The sequence below is a fragment of the Parambassis ranga genome, chromosome 6, assembly GCF_900634625.1.
Source record: "Parambassis ranga chromosome 6, fParRan2.1, whole genome shotgun sequence".
Taxonomy (NCBI): Eukaryota; Metazoa; Chordata; class Actinopteri; family Ambassidae; genus Parambassis; species Parambassis ranga.
The window spans coordinates 15,089,393-15,104,274 of record NC_041027.1 but is presented as its reverse complement, the minus strand read 5'-3'; the positions used below and the strand labels follow the sequence as shown (position 1 = coordinate 15,104,274).

Genomic DNA, 14,882 nt, shown 5'->3' with positions numbered 1-14,882 from the left:
TGTATATATACACACCCAATATGCTACACATACAACACTATATGTGTGTATATATATATGTGTATATGTATATATATGTATATACACATATATATATATACACACACGTGTGTATATATGTGTGTGTATATGTGTATGCATGAAATGATGTGAACACAGCTGAACTGTTCTGCTGGTCAGCTGTAGAACCGGCCTGACCCCAGACTTTGGAACGGTGCATACACAGACCTGAATTCACCACCAAATCTGTGTGATTAACTTTAAATAAAAGCAGGTTTTACAACTTTTCTTCACTTTATTAAAATAATAAAATAGAATAAACACTAAATGTCTTCAACTTTTAAAGTTGCATTTACAGAAATGTGACAGTAGAGGGCGGCAGTGATCCACCTATAAACATTCACAGGAGTAAAATGTAAACTCATGGGACAGATGAGCTGACACAGTGAGTTATTTAAAGACTCTGTCACATATTTGATTAAAATCTTGTATAAAATGTGTTAATGTGGATTTTGAATACTTGAATGTCTGTTTGCAGATGTGAAGTCATCTGTTGTCTTTTCCAAGAGTTTAAAACGAGGCGACTAGATTCCAGGATTGTTTTTGAAGTCGCCTCGATTTAAACTCTTGGAAATGACTCTGACCTGGATGAATGAGAGCATCCACAGATATGATCTGTTTAATCCACTCACAGACATCTCATTCACTCCTGACAGGCTGCGCGTCTTCCACAGGCTTCATGAAACATAGAGCATCAGAATATCTAAAGTTAAAATCAATGTCGGGCTGGAGGCTTCTAATTAACTCACCAGACTCCTTTTGTGAGATCCGCTGCGTCTCAGGATTATTAATGTCCAATAATCCACAGCACGGTGGGAGTCTGTTACCTCTAAGAGCTTCTGTAAGAGCTGAACGTGGACAAAGTGAGGAGCCAGAGCCACAGACAGATTACCAGCTTTGTCTTTTATTGAAAAATATAGCTGTTATTCCAAAGACAGGAAAGTGAATGGGTAAATATATTAATATGCTGTGAAAGCAGAGTAATGAGGAGCAGAGGAGGACGGAACAGACAACACTACAGACACACAGAGAAACACAACAGACACACAGAGGAACACACACTCTACAGCTGAACTCTGAGACGACCCTATCTGTGTGTCGCCAAAGCAGCGCTGTCAGGGAGACGCTCTTCAGACACACACACACACACACACACACACACACACACACACACACACACACACACACACACACACACACACACACACACACACACACACACACACTCTCTCTCTCTCTCTCTCACTTCCCACACAGAAACACAAACACCGTGCCGGAGCTGAGTGTCTCTGGTAGCAGGCGGCTCCTCCATCCATGGCACTAATCATATTTACATGACGTGATTAAAACAACAGTGGATGAGGACAGTCCACACGTTTGGCCCATAAACATGAAAACATCTTGATAACTTCATCTAACACATCTCTCTCTCTCTCTCTCTCTCTCTTTCAGTTCCGAGCCGAGCGCCGCGGCGTCCTGACCTCAGGCTCACCGCCACAGGAAGTTCAAAGCTTCCAGCACAATAAAGGAGGTCAGGACATCCATCAGTGATATGAGGACAGGAAAGTTCGGCCTCCTCTCTGTTCCTGGAGCTCGCCCAGCTGGCTGCTGGCCAACGATCTAATGAGCAGGCTGGGAAAGGCCACGTGATTGGTCGGTGTAATCGTCTGTGATTTGGGCTGTTTGTGAAATGTGCTCCGTTCCCTGAGACATGCCTGATGTCCTTCTATTCCCTCCTTTTGCAGACACACACCTGGACGTGTGGACGCTGCTGACCCCCCCCCCCCCCCCCCCCCCCCCCCCCCCCCCCCCCCCCCCCCGCTGACCTCATGCAGAGGGAGAGGTGAGAACACACACACACACTTCGCCACATGACACGTACGACAATCCTCTTCTCTGAACAACTTCCCATTAAAGCAGGAGTGATGGAGGCCCTGCTCACACCTGGTGCTAACATGTGTCCTCTGTGGACCAATCACATCGTGTATAAGTGGGTGTGACTCCGCTTGCAGCCGGCGCCGAGCTAACCCCGGTGTGAACGGGCCCTGCTCCTCCTTTGGAGCACAAAACATCAGAACCTTTAAGACCGTGCAGTGCACATTAAGAATCCATCCCTTATGAAAATGAATGAATAAATATCTGCAGATGATAAACCCTCAGCTCAGGCTGCCTCCACATACTGTACATACAATAAAGTAAAAAAAGAAGAAGTAGGAGTCGCCTCTCACTCTGGACAAAGTCAAAACTACTGTAGTGTTTATGCCAAACAGTGATTGGCTCTGACAAAGCTCGCACTTCCTGTCCTTTCATGGGCGCCGCTTTGTAGCCCATCACATCTCCTGTCCTGTGTCTACAGCTCGGCCTACACCCGGATCTCATCGTCGTCGTCGTCATCCATGAAGGTGAAGTCCCTGTCGTCCTCCGCGCGTGGCGAGCTGTACTTGGCGCTGTCCGTGTCGCCGTCCTGGAGGTGGTACTGCGGCTTCTCCTCCGTGGCGGAGCCCGTGCTGGACACCGAGCAGCTGTCCATGTTGTGGTGGTTGTTGTTCCGGGCGCGCAGCTCCGGGGTGTAGGGATCCATGCTGCGCGGCCGCCTGGCGGGGGCCGTCACCTCCGCCTCGTCATCGTCTATGTGCGGGATGTGGGAAGGAGAGGCGTGGCCCTCGCTGCCTTTGCCTTCCTCGTAGCCGAGGTCATCCTCCTCCCAACCCTTCTTCTCCATCACGCTCAAGATGTCCCCGAGCATGGAGGGCCCCAGGTCGATGTGGAAGGACATTATGGACTCCGCGTGCTTCATCCCCCCTCCTTTGGGCATGGACGGAGGCAGATCCGTCAGCTCGCCAAAGTTGCGCTCGTCAAACTCTGTATCGAGCGTTGCCATCGCTGCGGCGCCATTCACCGGCTTGCTTTGCACCTCCGTCAGCTTCCTCATGGGGCTCGAGGAGACGCTCTTCGGCAGCTGGCCCCCTCTGTTGGTGACATCATCGTTCAGGTAAGGCAGAGAGATGGCGGTTTTCACAAACTGGGACGAGCCAGCAGAAGGCGCCATCGCGTCGTACTCGTACTTGTCTCCTCGGTTCACAGACTGCGAGCGCTTGCTGCTCCTGAAGGTGCGGGACAGCAGACCCGGTTTGGGACCAGGCGAGCTCTGCTTCGGGTCCGGCTCTCTGGGAGGCTCCCCCGACCGGGTGCTGAGGAACGACGTGTCCCCGAAGGCGTCGCCGCCTCGGCCCACGTGCATTGTGTGACGGAAGTCGCCGAGCGGAGCGCTGATCATCTCTGCGGTCAGGTCGGCGCGGGAACGCCGCTTGGACTGGTTGGAGTTGGTCACCAGCTGCTTGAGAATGGGCATGATGGCGGTCTGTGCGATCCACGGGCTGACGTCAAACTGTTCAGGAGAGCTCCGTCCAAAAAGTCCCACAGCAGGTGTAGGAGGTGTTGTCAAAGCAGGTGTGAGTCCAGGTGCTTAATGTGTGCAGCCATTCTGGTCCTTCAGCTCAGTCCATCCTGCAGAGGAGAGCAGAGCAACGGAGTTAGTTAATGGACGTCATGTAATCAATCATGGGATCAATCATGGAATCAATCATGGGATCAATGACAAAATACAGGAACATCTGCGATTGTGCTCGAGATAAGATCTGAAGCGGAGCGACTCTGCAGGCGTGCAGAGCTGCATCCATCCCCCCCTGTCACATAACTCTGCGCTGAACTCCGTCCAGACTTCAAAATAAAGGCCCGGTCGAGTGGTTCTGAACTAGCACAGAAAAGCTTTCTGCTGTGCAGGAGGCTGTTATGTAAAAAAAGCTTTCTGGTACAAAGTTCAGAGCACCTTCACCTCACTTCAAACCACCGGTAACACCCCGGCGGAGTCTGTGCAGTTTGTTCCAGTTAAATATTCTTCTGACACTTTTTTTAAACTAACAGGCTGCTGCCACATTCAGCCTTTAATGGGCTGCAGCGTCTGCTGTGCTTTGCTTCCCATTTAGGCCCCTGACTGTTACATAACCAGCGAGACACAGGATACGGAGCGCTGGAGCCGAGCTGGCAGGAAGAAAAGAAAGAAGAAGAAAAAGGAATGAAGGGAGTGGAGCGGCCGACGTGCAGCGCGGCTCGGCTTACAGCAGAGTCCAGAGTCCGCTCCCAAACACAAAATGGCTCCAGCGCCGATCGCCTGTTCAGCCTTGAAGGCGGCGTCTGAACACCTCAGACAGAATATTGTGTCTGTACAACGACCCGCTTTATCCTAACATGAGTTCATATCTAGTCAGACATGACGCAGCCAAACAGATCAGATACCAGCGCTACCAGAAAATCCACCATCACCTCAGAGCGAAGAGCATCAGGAGGCAAAGGATGAACATGTTAGCCAGAGCTAGCTTCAACAGTTGTGAACTCTTCACAACTGTTGAAGCAGCCAGATGTTTGGAACACACAGCCTGAGACAGGAGGAGCTGGACGAGGCCAGGCCTCAGTGGGTTTCTGTTGTGATGAAACCTTTTCAGACAACACTACAGAAAGAGCTTCCATTTACATTTCTTCAGTAAAAACTCATTTCTTTCAGGTCTCTGCTCACACCGTCCTGAAATGACTCGAGTCTTTGACACATGATCGGGTGAAGCGCCCACTCCTGAGCTGCAGCCCCATGTGTTACTGGCTCTAACAAGGGCGTCCATTGTCTCAGCCAGACAGCGTTACCATCGTCCTCCATGTTTTCAAACTGCAGCCGAGGCCCCCCCCCCTCCCCCCACATGAATGAATGAATGGGAGCTTCACTCAACAATAATCCAAAGAAACGTCACCCGTGGAAACATTTGCATCTCTGACAAGCAGCCATTCAGTCAGAGAGGGGGGGGGGGGGGTGATACTGTGCACATCACCTCCAGAGCAGCCATGATTTTATCTCCCACACTCAACAGCTTCATTCAGAGTTCCCTCACAGAGCAAACCTCCAACAGATGATCTCCCAGAAGCCTTTGTGCTTTCTGTTTCCACAGATTACAGACACACACCTGGATTACTGCATCATCAAAGTCAAACCTTTATTGCTTCGTTCTGTCAGTGCCGACCGACGACCCGCTGCTCAGACTGTTGTCTTTCACTATGGCAACACCGGCCAGCTTCCTGTCCCCAGAACCAGCCAGAGGCCACCAGATTGCATCCCTACATGGAGAGATCACCAGGATGGACTTAACCCTTCCTGGTGGCCACATGGGGGGGAGGCTCCGCATGAATGCCTTTGATGTGAGGACACAAAGGACGCCTCAGATATCAAAAGGTGCAAACCTCACACCTCCGGTCATCCTGGGAAACGGGCCGTTTGATGAGGGCCCCCCACCCAGGCCGTGACAAAGGATGAAGCCGGGCTGCCTGCAGCCACATGAAGAATGTCATGAAGAATGAGTCAAGGTCTGCCACAGCAACACAAAACCTCCACAGCCAACAGCTCTGTGGGGAGGGGTCCATGGAGGCATCAGGGCCCCCAAACCACCTGGACCCCCAAACCACCGGGACCGGCTCCTCCTGACACGGAGCAGCAGCTCTGAGCTCCTCACCCTGTCTCCATGAAGCTCAGCTCTCTCCCACCACAGCAGACGCTGCTGGATCCACCGGTCCATGTTCATCCACCTCCTGCACCTCAGCACAAAGTAACACACCTGACACACACACACACACACACACTGTAACACTACCTCTGTGTATCTTGTGTGTGAGTTGTCTCTGAGCTGTGAGCACTGAATCCAGTCTGACCTGCACAGCACTCACGCTGGAGGCAGAATTCCCTCTCAGCCCCCTTCGTGCAGCCTCATGCTGCCATTACACAACCAACACACACACAGACACACACAGCTGCAGATATCTGTGTGAGCTGTGAGGTTGCTTCACTCGGCCTCCGTCGTGGTGCCAGCCTGTGACAAAGCCTTTATGTAAGCCTGCACTCAGAGCGCCACATGACCGGAGCCGAGGCGCCCGGCCATACATGATGAGGAAGAATATCTCATGTTGTGGGCAGAGTGACATCACACTCGTCTCACATCTGTAATCCTGAGGATCAGAGGCTTCCCTCCACCGCCCAATCACAGCGCAGCTGCTGCTGAGTTAGGCCAATCAGCTCGCGGAAGCTTCTGTGTTTATCTTTGGCTGCATTTAAATGTTTTAAAAGTGTGACGGAGGAAGAGCGCTCCGATTTATTTAAAGGCCGTGTGGATGATGCGAGGACGATTACACAACATCCAGACCACAACAATCTGCCAGCACTCTGAGAAAGCTCCTGCTCCGTCTGACCCTGAACTACCAGGCTCTCCTGCATTGTTTGCTCCCATTGTCAGCAACATTCACATGCTAATGAGCACACAAGCTAGCCATCTATGACATCACTAATCAATTAATCAATGGGGCTGCGTAACAATGGTCAGTTCTTCACACTGACAAAGACGATCTGCAGATTTCATGTCAGGCCGCAGAGAGAAACGTCTGATTCCCACGGAGGGGAGACGAGCTCGTCCTGAACTCTGAGTCTGATTAGGACTGATGACACTGTGCCGTCAGGTCAAAACACACGTACAACACACAGGAAGACACACACTGTCCTCAGCCCATCACACCTGTACACACACCTGTACACCCGTCACCGTTCCAGCCGACCAGCAGGTTCTTCCTGTCTGACTTCATTTGTAGCCACGCAGCTCAGAGGTGAATCTTTCTCACAGATCTAATCTTTCACAAAGACGTAAAAACACGCCCAGGAACAAAACAACCAAGAGAGCCAGACCGGATTAAAGACCATCCCAGAAACACAAGGTCAGGCTCCCCCTACTGGACCCCATGGGAATTTAATCTACATGAATCAGTTCTGTTTGAGACACATGAGCTGTTTGTCACGATGAGGTTAGAAATAAAATCTGAGTTTGTTTTAAAACCGTCTAAACAGTGATGTCACTGGAACAAATGTCCCCACATGCTAGTGCTAACAGAGCTAACAGTGCTAACAGAGCTAACAGCCTGTTTACAGTCATTCTGTGCTGAGTCGACCGTGACAACAAACAAAAACTGAACCTCTTTCTAAAAGTTTATCTTTTGAATCGTCTACATGTAGGTCGCCTGGTCTGTGGAAGGGGGCGGGGCTTCAGCTTCTGTTTGTTCATACACAAGTAGAACTTTTACTGACTGTTCTCTGTCTAAAGGGAAAGTTCCCTGTGGCCAGATTAATAATGGAATTAACAAAATGTTCTTTGTCCTCATGGTAAATTAAACCGTGCACCCTTCAAGCATCCAGGAGTTTGTAGAACAGCAGCACAGACACACAGGCGACACCATGATGTCATACTTTATCCCAGAGAGGCTGAAACCGAAGAGACAAACTTTAGCTGCATGTAAATCAGCCGAGCCACGAAATTTCCCAACACCAGCGAGGACTGAAGGCCTGTGTGTGTGTGTGTGTGTCTCTGTGTGTATGTGTCTGTATGTGTGTGTGTCTGTATGTGTGTGTGTGTATGTGTTACCATTAGGAACTTTCAGGTCAACTCTTAGTGGTATTAGATTGTAAACCTGCAATAAAACACACGAACAAACCGTTATTAGCGGCTAACATTTTGACCGTAACATTTCAGAACTAATCATGCCCACTCACCGACGCGTCGTGCGGCTTCCGACGGGCAATCAGAAATAATAAACAAACCGTTGCTATAGCTGCACTTCAAAGCAACAAGCGTTGCTATGGCTACACTACAAGCATTGTTGCTATAGCTGCGCTACAACTGCGCATACTCCGCAGTTGCGTCATTGATGTATACGTCTAACGGTCATGAACAACTATTACAGTCAAACACAGAACCTTAAACTTCCCACACCCACATCAGGAAATAACGTTTTCTACTGGAAAATCCTACAGTGTGTCTATGTGTGTGTCTGTGTGTGTGTCTGTGTGTGTGTGTGTGTCCGTTCACACTGGAGAAAGTCATTCCAGCTAGAGTAGGATTGAGCCCAGACAGCCTTTAAACTGGATGCGTTCAGACCTATTTTCAAATCTGGCTAGCACACAGTTGTGTCCGCACTCAATCCGACTTTATCCAGCGTGTTTGCTGTCCTCCAAACCACTAGGTGGCGCCTCGTAATATACAGAGTCCGTTCAGGCCGCAGTAGGACCGCGTGTGCGCATGCGTCGTGCGTTTTTTTGTCCCGTGTCGCACCCCGTGAACCGGAAGTGGCACATTGCTAACCGGAAGTAGCATGTCGCTAGCCGGATTCGCTAGCCACATTTGCGTTCACACCTGAGCCACATTTGAGCCAATCCAGCTCTAGCTGGATTGAAATCAAACTGGATACAGCCGGATTTGAGGTGTTCACACTCAGAAAAAAACGCATCTGGATACATCTGGATAGGCCCGAATCCCGCTTTAGCCAGATTTTTTCCCCATTGTGAACAGGGCATGTGTGTGTGGCTGTGTGTGTGTCTGTGTGTGTGTCTGTGTGTCTCCAGGGCCCCACTGCCACCCAGGCAAAACAAACCACAGGAGCATTAGGAGCAGCATTTCCAAGAGAGCAAACAGAAGCAGCGTGCCTGGGCCGGCCCTGCGCGGCGCCACACCTCGGCCCGCCCCGCCTCACAAACGTCACTCTGAGCTGAAATCAACCCGCTTCCATGCGGCCATGAAGCTGCACGCCGCGGTGCACGCTGGGTGGGCCGCGGACCGACCCTGGATAAAAAAACCAAACACTTCATAAACATGTTCCCTGATTATGAAATAAGCAGCACTGATCGTATCCAGGAGGAGCAGACCCTCCTCATGGGGGGCAGCTTCACCTGAGGGAGCACAGATGGAGGGGGGGGGCACTCTGCCATGCCAGCACAGCGACAGACGGTCTTTCACCGTGTCCTGCATAAAATGAACCCAAACCCTCATTACAGTGGAGTGTGTGTGTGTGTGTGTGCACATGGGAGTACATGTCTAATTAATCACCACAATCTCTGACAAGCAGCATTCAGTGGGAGAGGTCAGGATCTGAGCCAAGAGCCGGAATGAGGCAAAGAACACACACACACAAACAGACATAGAGACACACACACACACACACACACACAGACACACACACACAGAGACACACACACAGAGACACACACACAGACACACACAGATAAGCGACCACTCTCTGCACTGTGTCAACGGTTTTCTATCAGCTGAACTCAAACAGACCAAAAGGCCTCAGGCACCACGAGGTGTTAACGTTTTAATGACGCCAATAAAACACGAGTCTGACAAAAGAACACACACAAAACAACAACACAACAGCAGAAAACCCCAGGACAGAGGACGGAGACTGAAGGAGCTCACTCCAAACATGCTGCACACACCATAATGAGCCGTCAACGACCATAACGGTCGGTTTATACGGGTCAGAGGGGGGGGGGGGATCACTGGATCCACTGGATCCTTTCCACACACTCTGCTTCGTGGCTGCTTCCTGTTCGCGGTCTGTGTGGGACGCACCAAGGTGTCGTCAGGGTGAGACTCTGTGTTATTGATAAATCTACACGGATGTGACGGCACCAGAAACCCAACAGAAGAGAGCAGAGCAGCGTACAGACGGCGTGGAAGCTGCACGATGATCGCCATCAAAGCTGCACACGCCAGCGCCGCTGCTCCGACCTCCTGGAAGCTACACACAGCTGTTAGATTGTGGCGTCTGTGTGCGAGGGCTGCTGCGGACTGTGTGTCAACAACAAGTCCAAAGTCCGTCAACGGCTCCCATGTGAACCGGTCCAAGGGTCATCGGGGGGATTAGCCTCCGATCACAGAGCCACAAACACACCCTGCTGGCTCCCAGCCACACAAAACTGCAACTGAGACGCACAATAGAGGAGAGAGAACAAAACAAAGTACAGTGGAACCTTCTGGCGCACACACACACACACACACCCACACACACACAGGCCTCAAAGGTGACCCACAGAGTGACGCCCAGTGATTCATTTAACACAAAGACACAAAGGCCTTGGATCTGATCCGTCCTCAGTCCTCAGTGTGGGACCTGTGGACATGTCCTCTGGAGGCAGGAGGACTTCTCACAGGGTTAATCAGATGGCAGCTGATCATGTGACTCTTTCCTGGCACAGAGGTGACTCCTTTGTGCCGTCGCCGTACGCTTCAGGGAGAAACCACCTGTTTCTGTGTGGGGAAACAATGAGGGCTCGCTGGACTGGAACCAAAGACCAAAACCTGGACCAGAGCGGCCAGCTGCACGACCCGAGCGACACGGACTGCACCGCCAGTCAGACAACACACAGGCTGACACACTGATGACACAAACACTGAAATATGTCAGGTGTGCCGGCTGGTGACAGATGCTGTTGTTCTGTCTGTGTCTGTCCTTCATTAAAGGATCTTCTCTGCGGTGGACCGACCCGCCGAGCTGGCTGCGAGCGGCTTCATGAGAACCCGAACTGGTCTGACAGCAGGATGCTGTGACAAACATGCCATAAATCTGAATACATGCTATGACTGAAACGCCTGGAGCTGCTGCTGGATTCTCGTCGAACTGGTTTTCTGTGGCGACATTATGTTGCCGAGAGCAACCGAAATACAAAGTGAAGGAAGGGGAGGAGCTCTGAGAACCACAAACATCCTGACTTTCTCCTGTGGGGGATTAATAAAGAATGATCTTATCATGACGCCGTCCTCATGTGCAGTCTGTGAAGACCCTGAGCACGAGTCCCCCTCCGAGCCCAGCAGACCGGGCTGCTTTCCTGGCAGGCGGGCTGGATCCTGTGATTGTCTGACCCTCCTTGGAGGGAGGTCTGTGTTTCTGTCAGCAGCAGCTGGAACAGCCGCACATCCTTCACCTCTGTGCCGACTCACGCTGCACAGAATGGACGCAGAGGTTCCTATTAATGATGACAGCGCAGGGACATGACTTCACTCTGTCTCAGACACAAAACACATCCAGTCCATCTGCAAACTGTTGAGTTTGGTGCTGAACACAGAGGACGTTCTGCCATCGCCACATGTCGCCTCTGGTGGAACAGATAAAAGTTCCCAAAACAGAACAACACATCTGACTCTGGCTAACACACAGAGGATCAGGACCGCACACCTCTCCTTCTGTCAGAAAATGTCTGTGAAAAGTTTTTAATTCTGAGAACTTCTTGCTGCTCCGTGTCCACAGTGTCCCCGCTCGTCCTCTGCTGGACAGTCTGTACGTCTCTCCTCCCGTAAACACAGCTAGTTTGTAAAACTCACACATCTGTGTTCACGAGGAAACAGGCTGCTCTCCACTTTTTACTAACTGCACGAGGAAGTTCAAGTTTTCATGAGTCTAACAGCCCACACACACACACACACACACACAGACACACACACACACACACACACACACACACACACTTTCCAGTATGAAACTGTAATGACCTCAGCAGCACAGTCAGAGTCGGGACGGCAGCCAGCTTCCTCACAATGCAGCAGCAGAATCCTCCAGAGCAAACCCCAGAAAAAAGGCACAGTCAGAGGCAACACACACACACACACACACACACACACACACACACACACACACACACTCTGACTCTGCAGCTTGTACAATAGACCTTGATGGAGACATCTGCCTGGCAGCACAGTGCAGAGCTGAAAGGCTGCGTGTCACAGACACCACCTCACAACACACTGAGCTCCAGGCTGTGTTTGTGCCGAGGGGTCAGAGGGCAACAGCCAACACCAAAGCCAGGCCCATCAGCCGGCTGCTGTCCACTCTGACACAGGAGCCGTGAGGGAGCAGCACACCTCCATCAGAGCCCGGCGGGCAGGTACGCCGCCCCTGATGGAGGCCCTCAAAGCTCCAGGGGAAAGTGGCGGTTTAGAGGCGCATTAGTTACATAACTGTGAGAAAGTGATGCTCATAAATCCATCTGGCTCTGCTGAGCCGGTCCCTGAGAACAGGTCAGAGCTGAAGCCCTCCTTCCATCTGCTCACTGCCTCCTAAAGGGTTAATTATCTAACTTCATAATAAGTCATACAGAGCAGGGCTTCATGTGCCCCGGTCTAATCAGGTCAGATCTAACCGTGACTGCACAGCTTGGACAGTGTGTGGACTCTCCGCCTCCTGCAGGCTGCTGGAGGACGCGCAGGGCGCCCCGGGCTCATTGTTGTGGCTCCAGATGGGACCGCGAGGCGCGGAGAGTCCACAGAGCAGGTCTGAGGTCTGACCCTCAAATCAGAAGCAGATTATCTGACGCCGCGGACTGTGCTTCAGCCCGTCCTGACGCTGAAACTTGTTTCGACACAACAGAAGCAGCTGTGCTCACCTCTCCGCTCCGACTCCGGAAGTTTCAATCCCGCTCCAACTTTCCGTGAAGGCGCAGCGGCGGCGTGGGCCCGGGTCCCTGTAGTTTCCTGAACAGGAGCAGCAGGCACGGCCGGTCCGTCCGCGTTGTTGGAGCTCCAGCGTCCGTTTGGTTCGAGTCTGTGTGGCGCACAAAGCGGCCCTCCCCCTCTCCTCCCCCTCCTCCTCCCCCATCATGGAGAGCACCACCTCCTGCTGCGTTAAAGGGCCAGAGTCCCATTAATCCGCAACACGCAACAAAAGCGGGGACTTCAACGGGGGGGGGGGGGGCGTCCGTGATGTAACTGATCAGTCAGCTGATCACATGTAAGGATAAATAATATATGATGACGTATCAAACAGAGGCGGAGCCGCGCGTATTTACGCACATGGCACAGCAGCGTGGAGACACCCCCCCCCCCTCAGACAGGTGAGCCACGCAGACACGAGAACACACACAGGAAGTCCCGGATGGTTTAGTCTTGATCAGTGGGCTGTTACCACCACGGAAGGCTCAGACACACTGATCACAGCGGCCATGGAGCTGAGGCTGGACTGAGGCTGGACTCAGCCCTTTACTCACACACAGAGCAGACTTACAGCCGGCATCTGGTCCTCAGGTGTGAACTTTGGCTCGCTGACTCCCCCCCTGACTCCCCCACCTGTAAATATCATCAGACTTTTTTACGGGTTGCTCTCAGTGAGGGACAGGGACACACTTTCCCTCCACAGGGCCCCTCGTGTAATTACTGCTTCCCTGTGAGGCCACATGCAGCTCGGACCGGGACATGAAGTCTCTTTGGAGGGAGACCTGCCAACCGAGACCAACATAAGACTGACTGCATCCAACGGTTTCTGCACATTTCTGCCAGTTTTCAGCGGATTGAAGCAGCTTGATAACAGCTTCTTCCTGAACACACATCAAGTCAGAAACAATTTAAGCTTCCAACAAACAGCACATCAGAAAGGCTTTCATGAAGGAACATCCTCGTTCTCAAATTAGTCTCCTTTCTCCAAACTGCCAGAATATCCTCTTCAAATCCCAGAACCTCCCTCAGAGAGGCACAAACGAGCCAATTAAAACTCCTTTGAACTACACCTTCAGTCTGAGGCCTTTAATAGTCCTACTGTGAGTTCTCAGAGCTCATCAGGGCTGTTAGCGCCTCTTTAAAGGAGGACCACCAGCTCGCTCTTTTCTCTGTCAGTCATTTCCTGAGGGGGACGGACGCAGAGACAGAGGGACATGAAGTGAAATCCCTCCTGACCGCGTTGGAGGGAAATTTCCCATGTGTTTTCAAAAAAAGGGATTAGCAGTGTGGACGTTCTCGTTCCAGTTCCCTGTTCCATCCTATCCCGCCTAATCTCCTGTCCTGCCTGTGTTCAGTGGGTTAGCTCTGGATCAAGTGACTGACTGTGATCCAATTAGCATCCAACACCATCTGACGCTGTACATGTGCTCAAAGGTACGCGTCTTTCAGCTCTGCTACTTAAAAAACACACATTTCTTTTAACTGAGCGGTGTGAAGGGAAGCGCAGCGAGCTGGTGAATCGTGGTTATCTGTGAGCGCGGGGGAAGATGAAGCAGTCAGGAGGGGACGTTTGGAACCAGATAACAGGATTTCACAGCATCTGCACTGATCCAATTTATTACCGCTCTGAGGAACTCTAAGGTTAGCAGGAGCTTCATCAAATAATTAGCGGCTCATCAGATGGAGCTCTCCTGCTCACAGTAATCAAACAAGGGAAACAAACCAGGTGAAGTCAGAACCAGGAAGTCCAGCCTGAAGGCTCGGTGCATGATGTCACAGGCCAACCAATCATCACCAGATGAAGATGCTGCATAAAGAAATGATCTTGTTAAGGTCTGAGCTGATGTTGTGTTCAAGGCACAGTAAGAATGATCTTTGTTGACCACAGAGCACGTCATGCAACGACAGTGTGTAGTCTATGAGCGACCCTGTATGACAGACAGACCACGGAGACCGGAAGTCATTTGGTCAGATGTTCTGTTTGGTTACAGAGATGTTACCTTCCAGGACTTTCCCACAGTCAAACACGGTGGTGTTTGATGCTTCATACCCTGTTCACACTGAGGAAATCAGTCCGGCTAGAGCAGGATTCAGGCCGTATCTGGATTTATCCAGATTGATTTCAGTCCACCTCTCGGAGGTGGATCTGGCTCAGGTCTGAATGCAAATGCAGCTAGAGAATCCCACTAGTGACGTGATGCTTCCAGGTTCACAGGGACAGTGTCCGGGTCGCGATCAAAAGCCGTACGTAAACAACCGTCGAACTACTGGATTCAAACCTACTGTAGCTGGATTGACTTCCTCCAGTGTGAACAGGGCCACAGGTCAGAATCCTGTCAGGGTGGAAGAACTCGTGAAAGCGTCCGTTACAGTCCTCGGATCAGCTCAGTCCCTGAAGCAAAGGTCGGGAGGTCAAATTAAACAACGAAAGTTCTAACATTGAAAAATAATTTATTTCAGAAATGTGATCATATATTCGTTCAG

The 14,882-nt window shown here is 51.3% G+C and overlaps 1 protein-coding gene across 1 annotated transcript; it reads right to left on the bottom strand.

Annotated features, from left to right (window-relative positions):
* Positions 1-1,880: 1,880 nt before the first annotated feature.
* On the bottom strand, positions 1,881-12,508 carry cdc42ep4b (CDC42 effector protein (Rho GTPase binding) 4b). Its single transcript, XM_028407659.1, has 2 exons — positions 12,353-12,508; positions 1,881-3,567 (listed from the first exon to the last, which is right to left on the bottom strand). Exon 2 carries the CDS (start codon positions 3,410-3,412, stop codon positions 2,423-2,425), a length of 990 nt encoding a protein of 329 aa, XP_028263460.1. The 5' UTR covers positions 3,413-3,567; positions 12,353-12,508; the 3' UTR covers positions 1,881-2,422.
* Between the last annotated feature and the right edge of the window lie 2,374 nt (positions 12,509-14,882).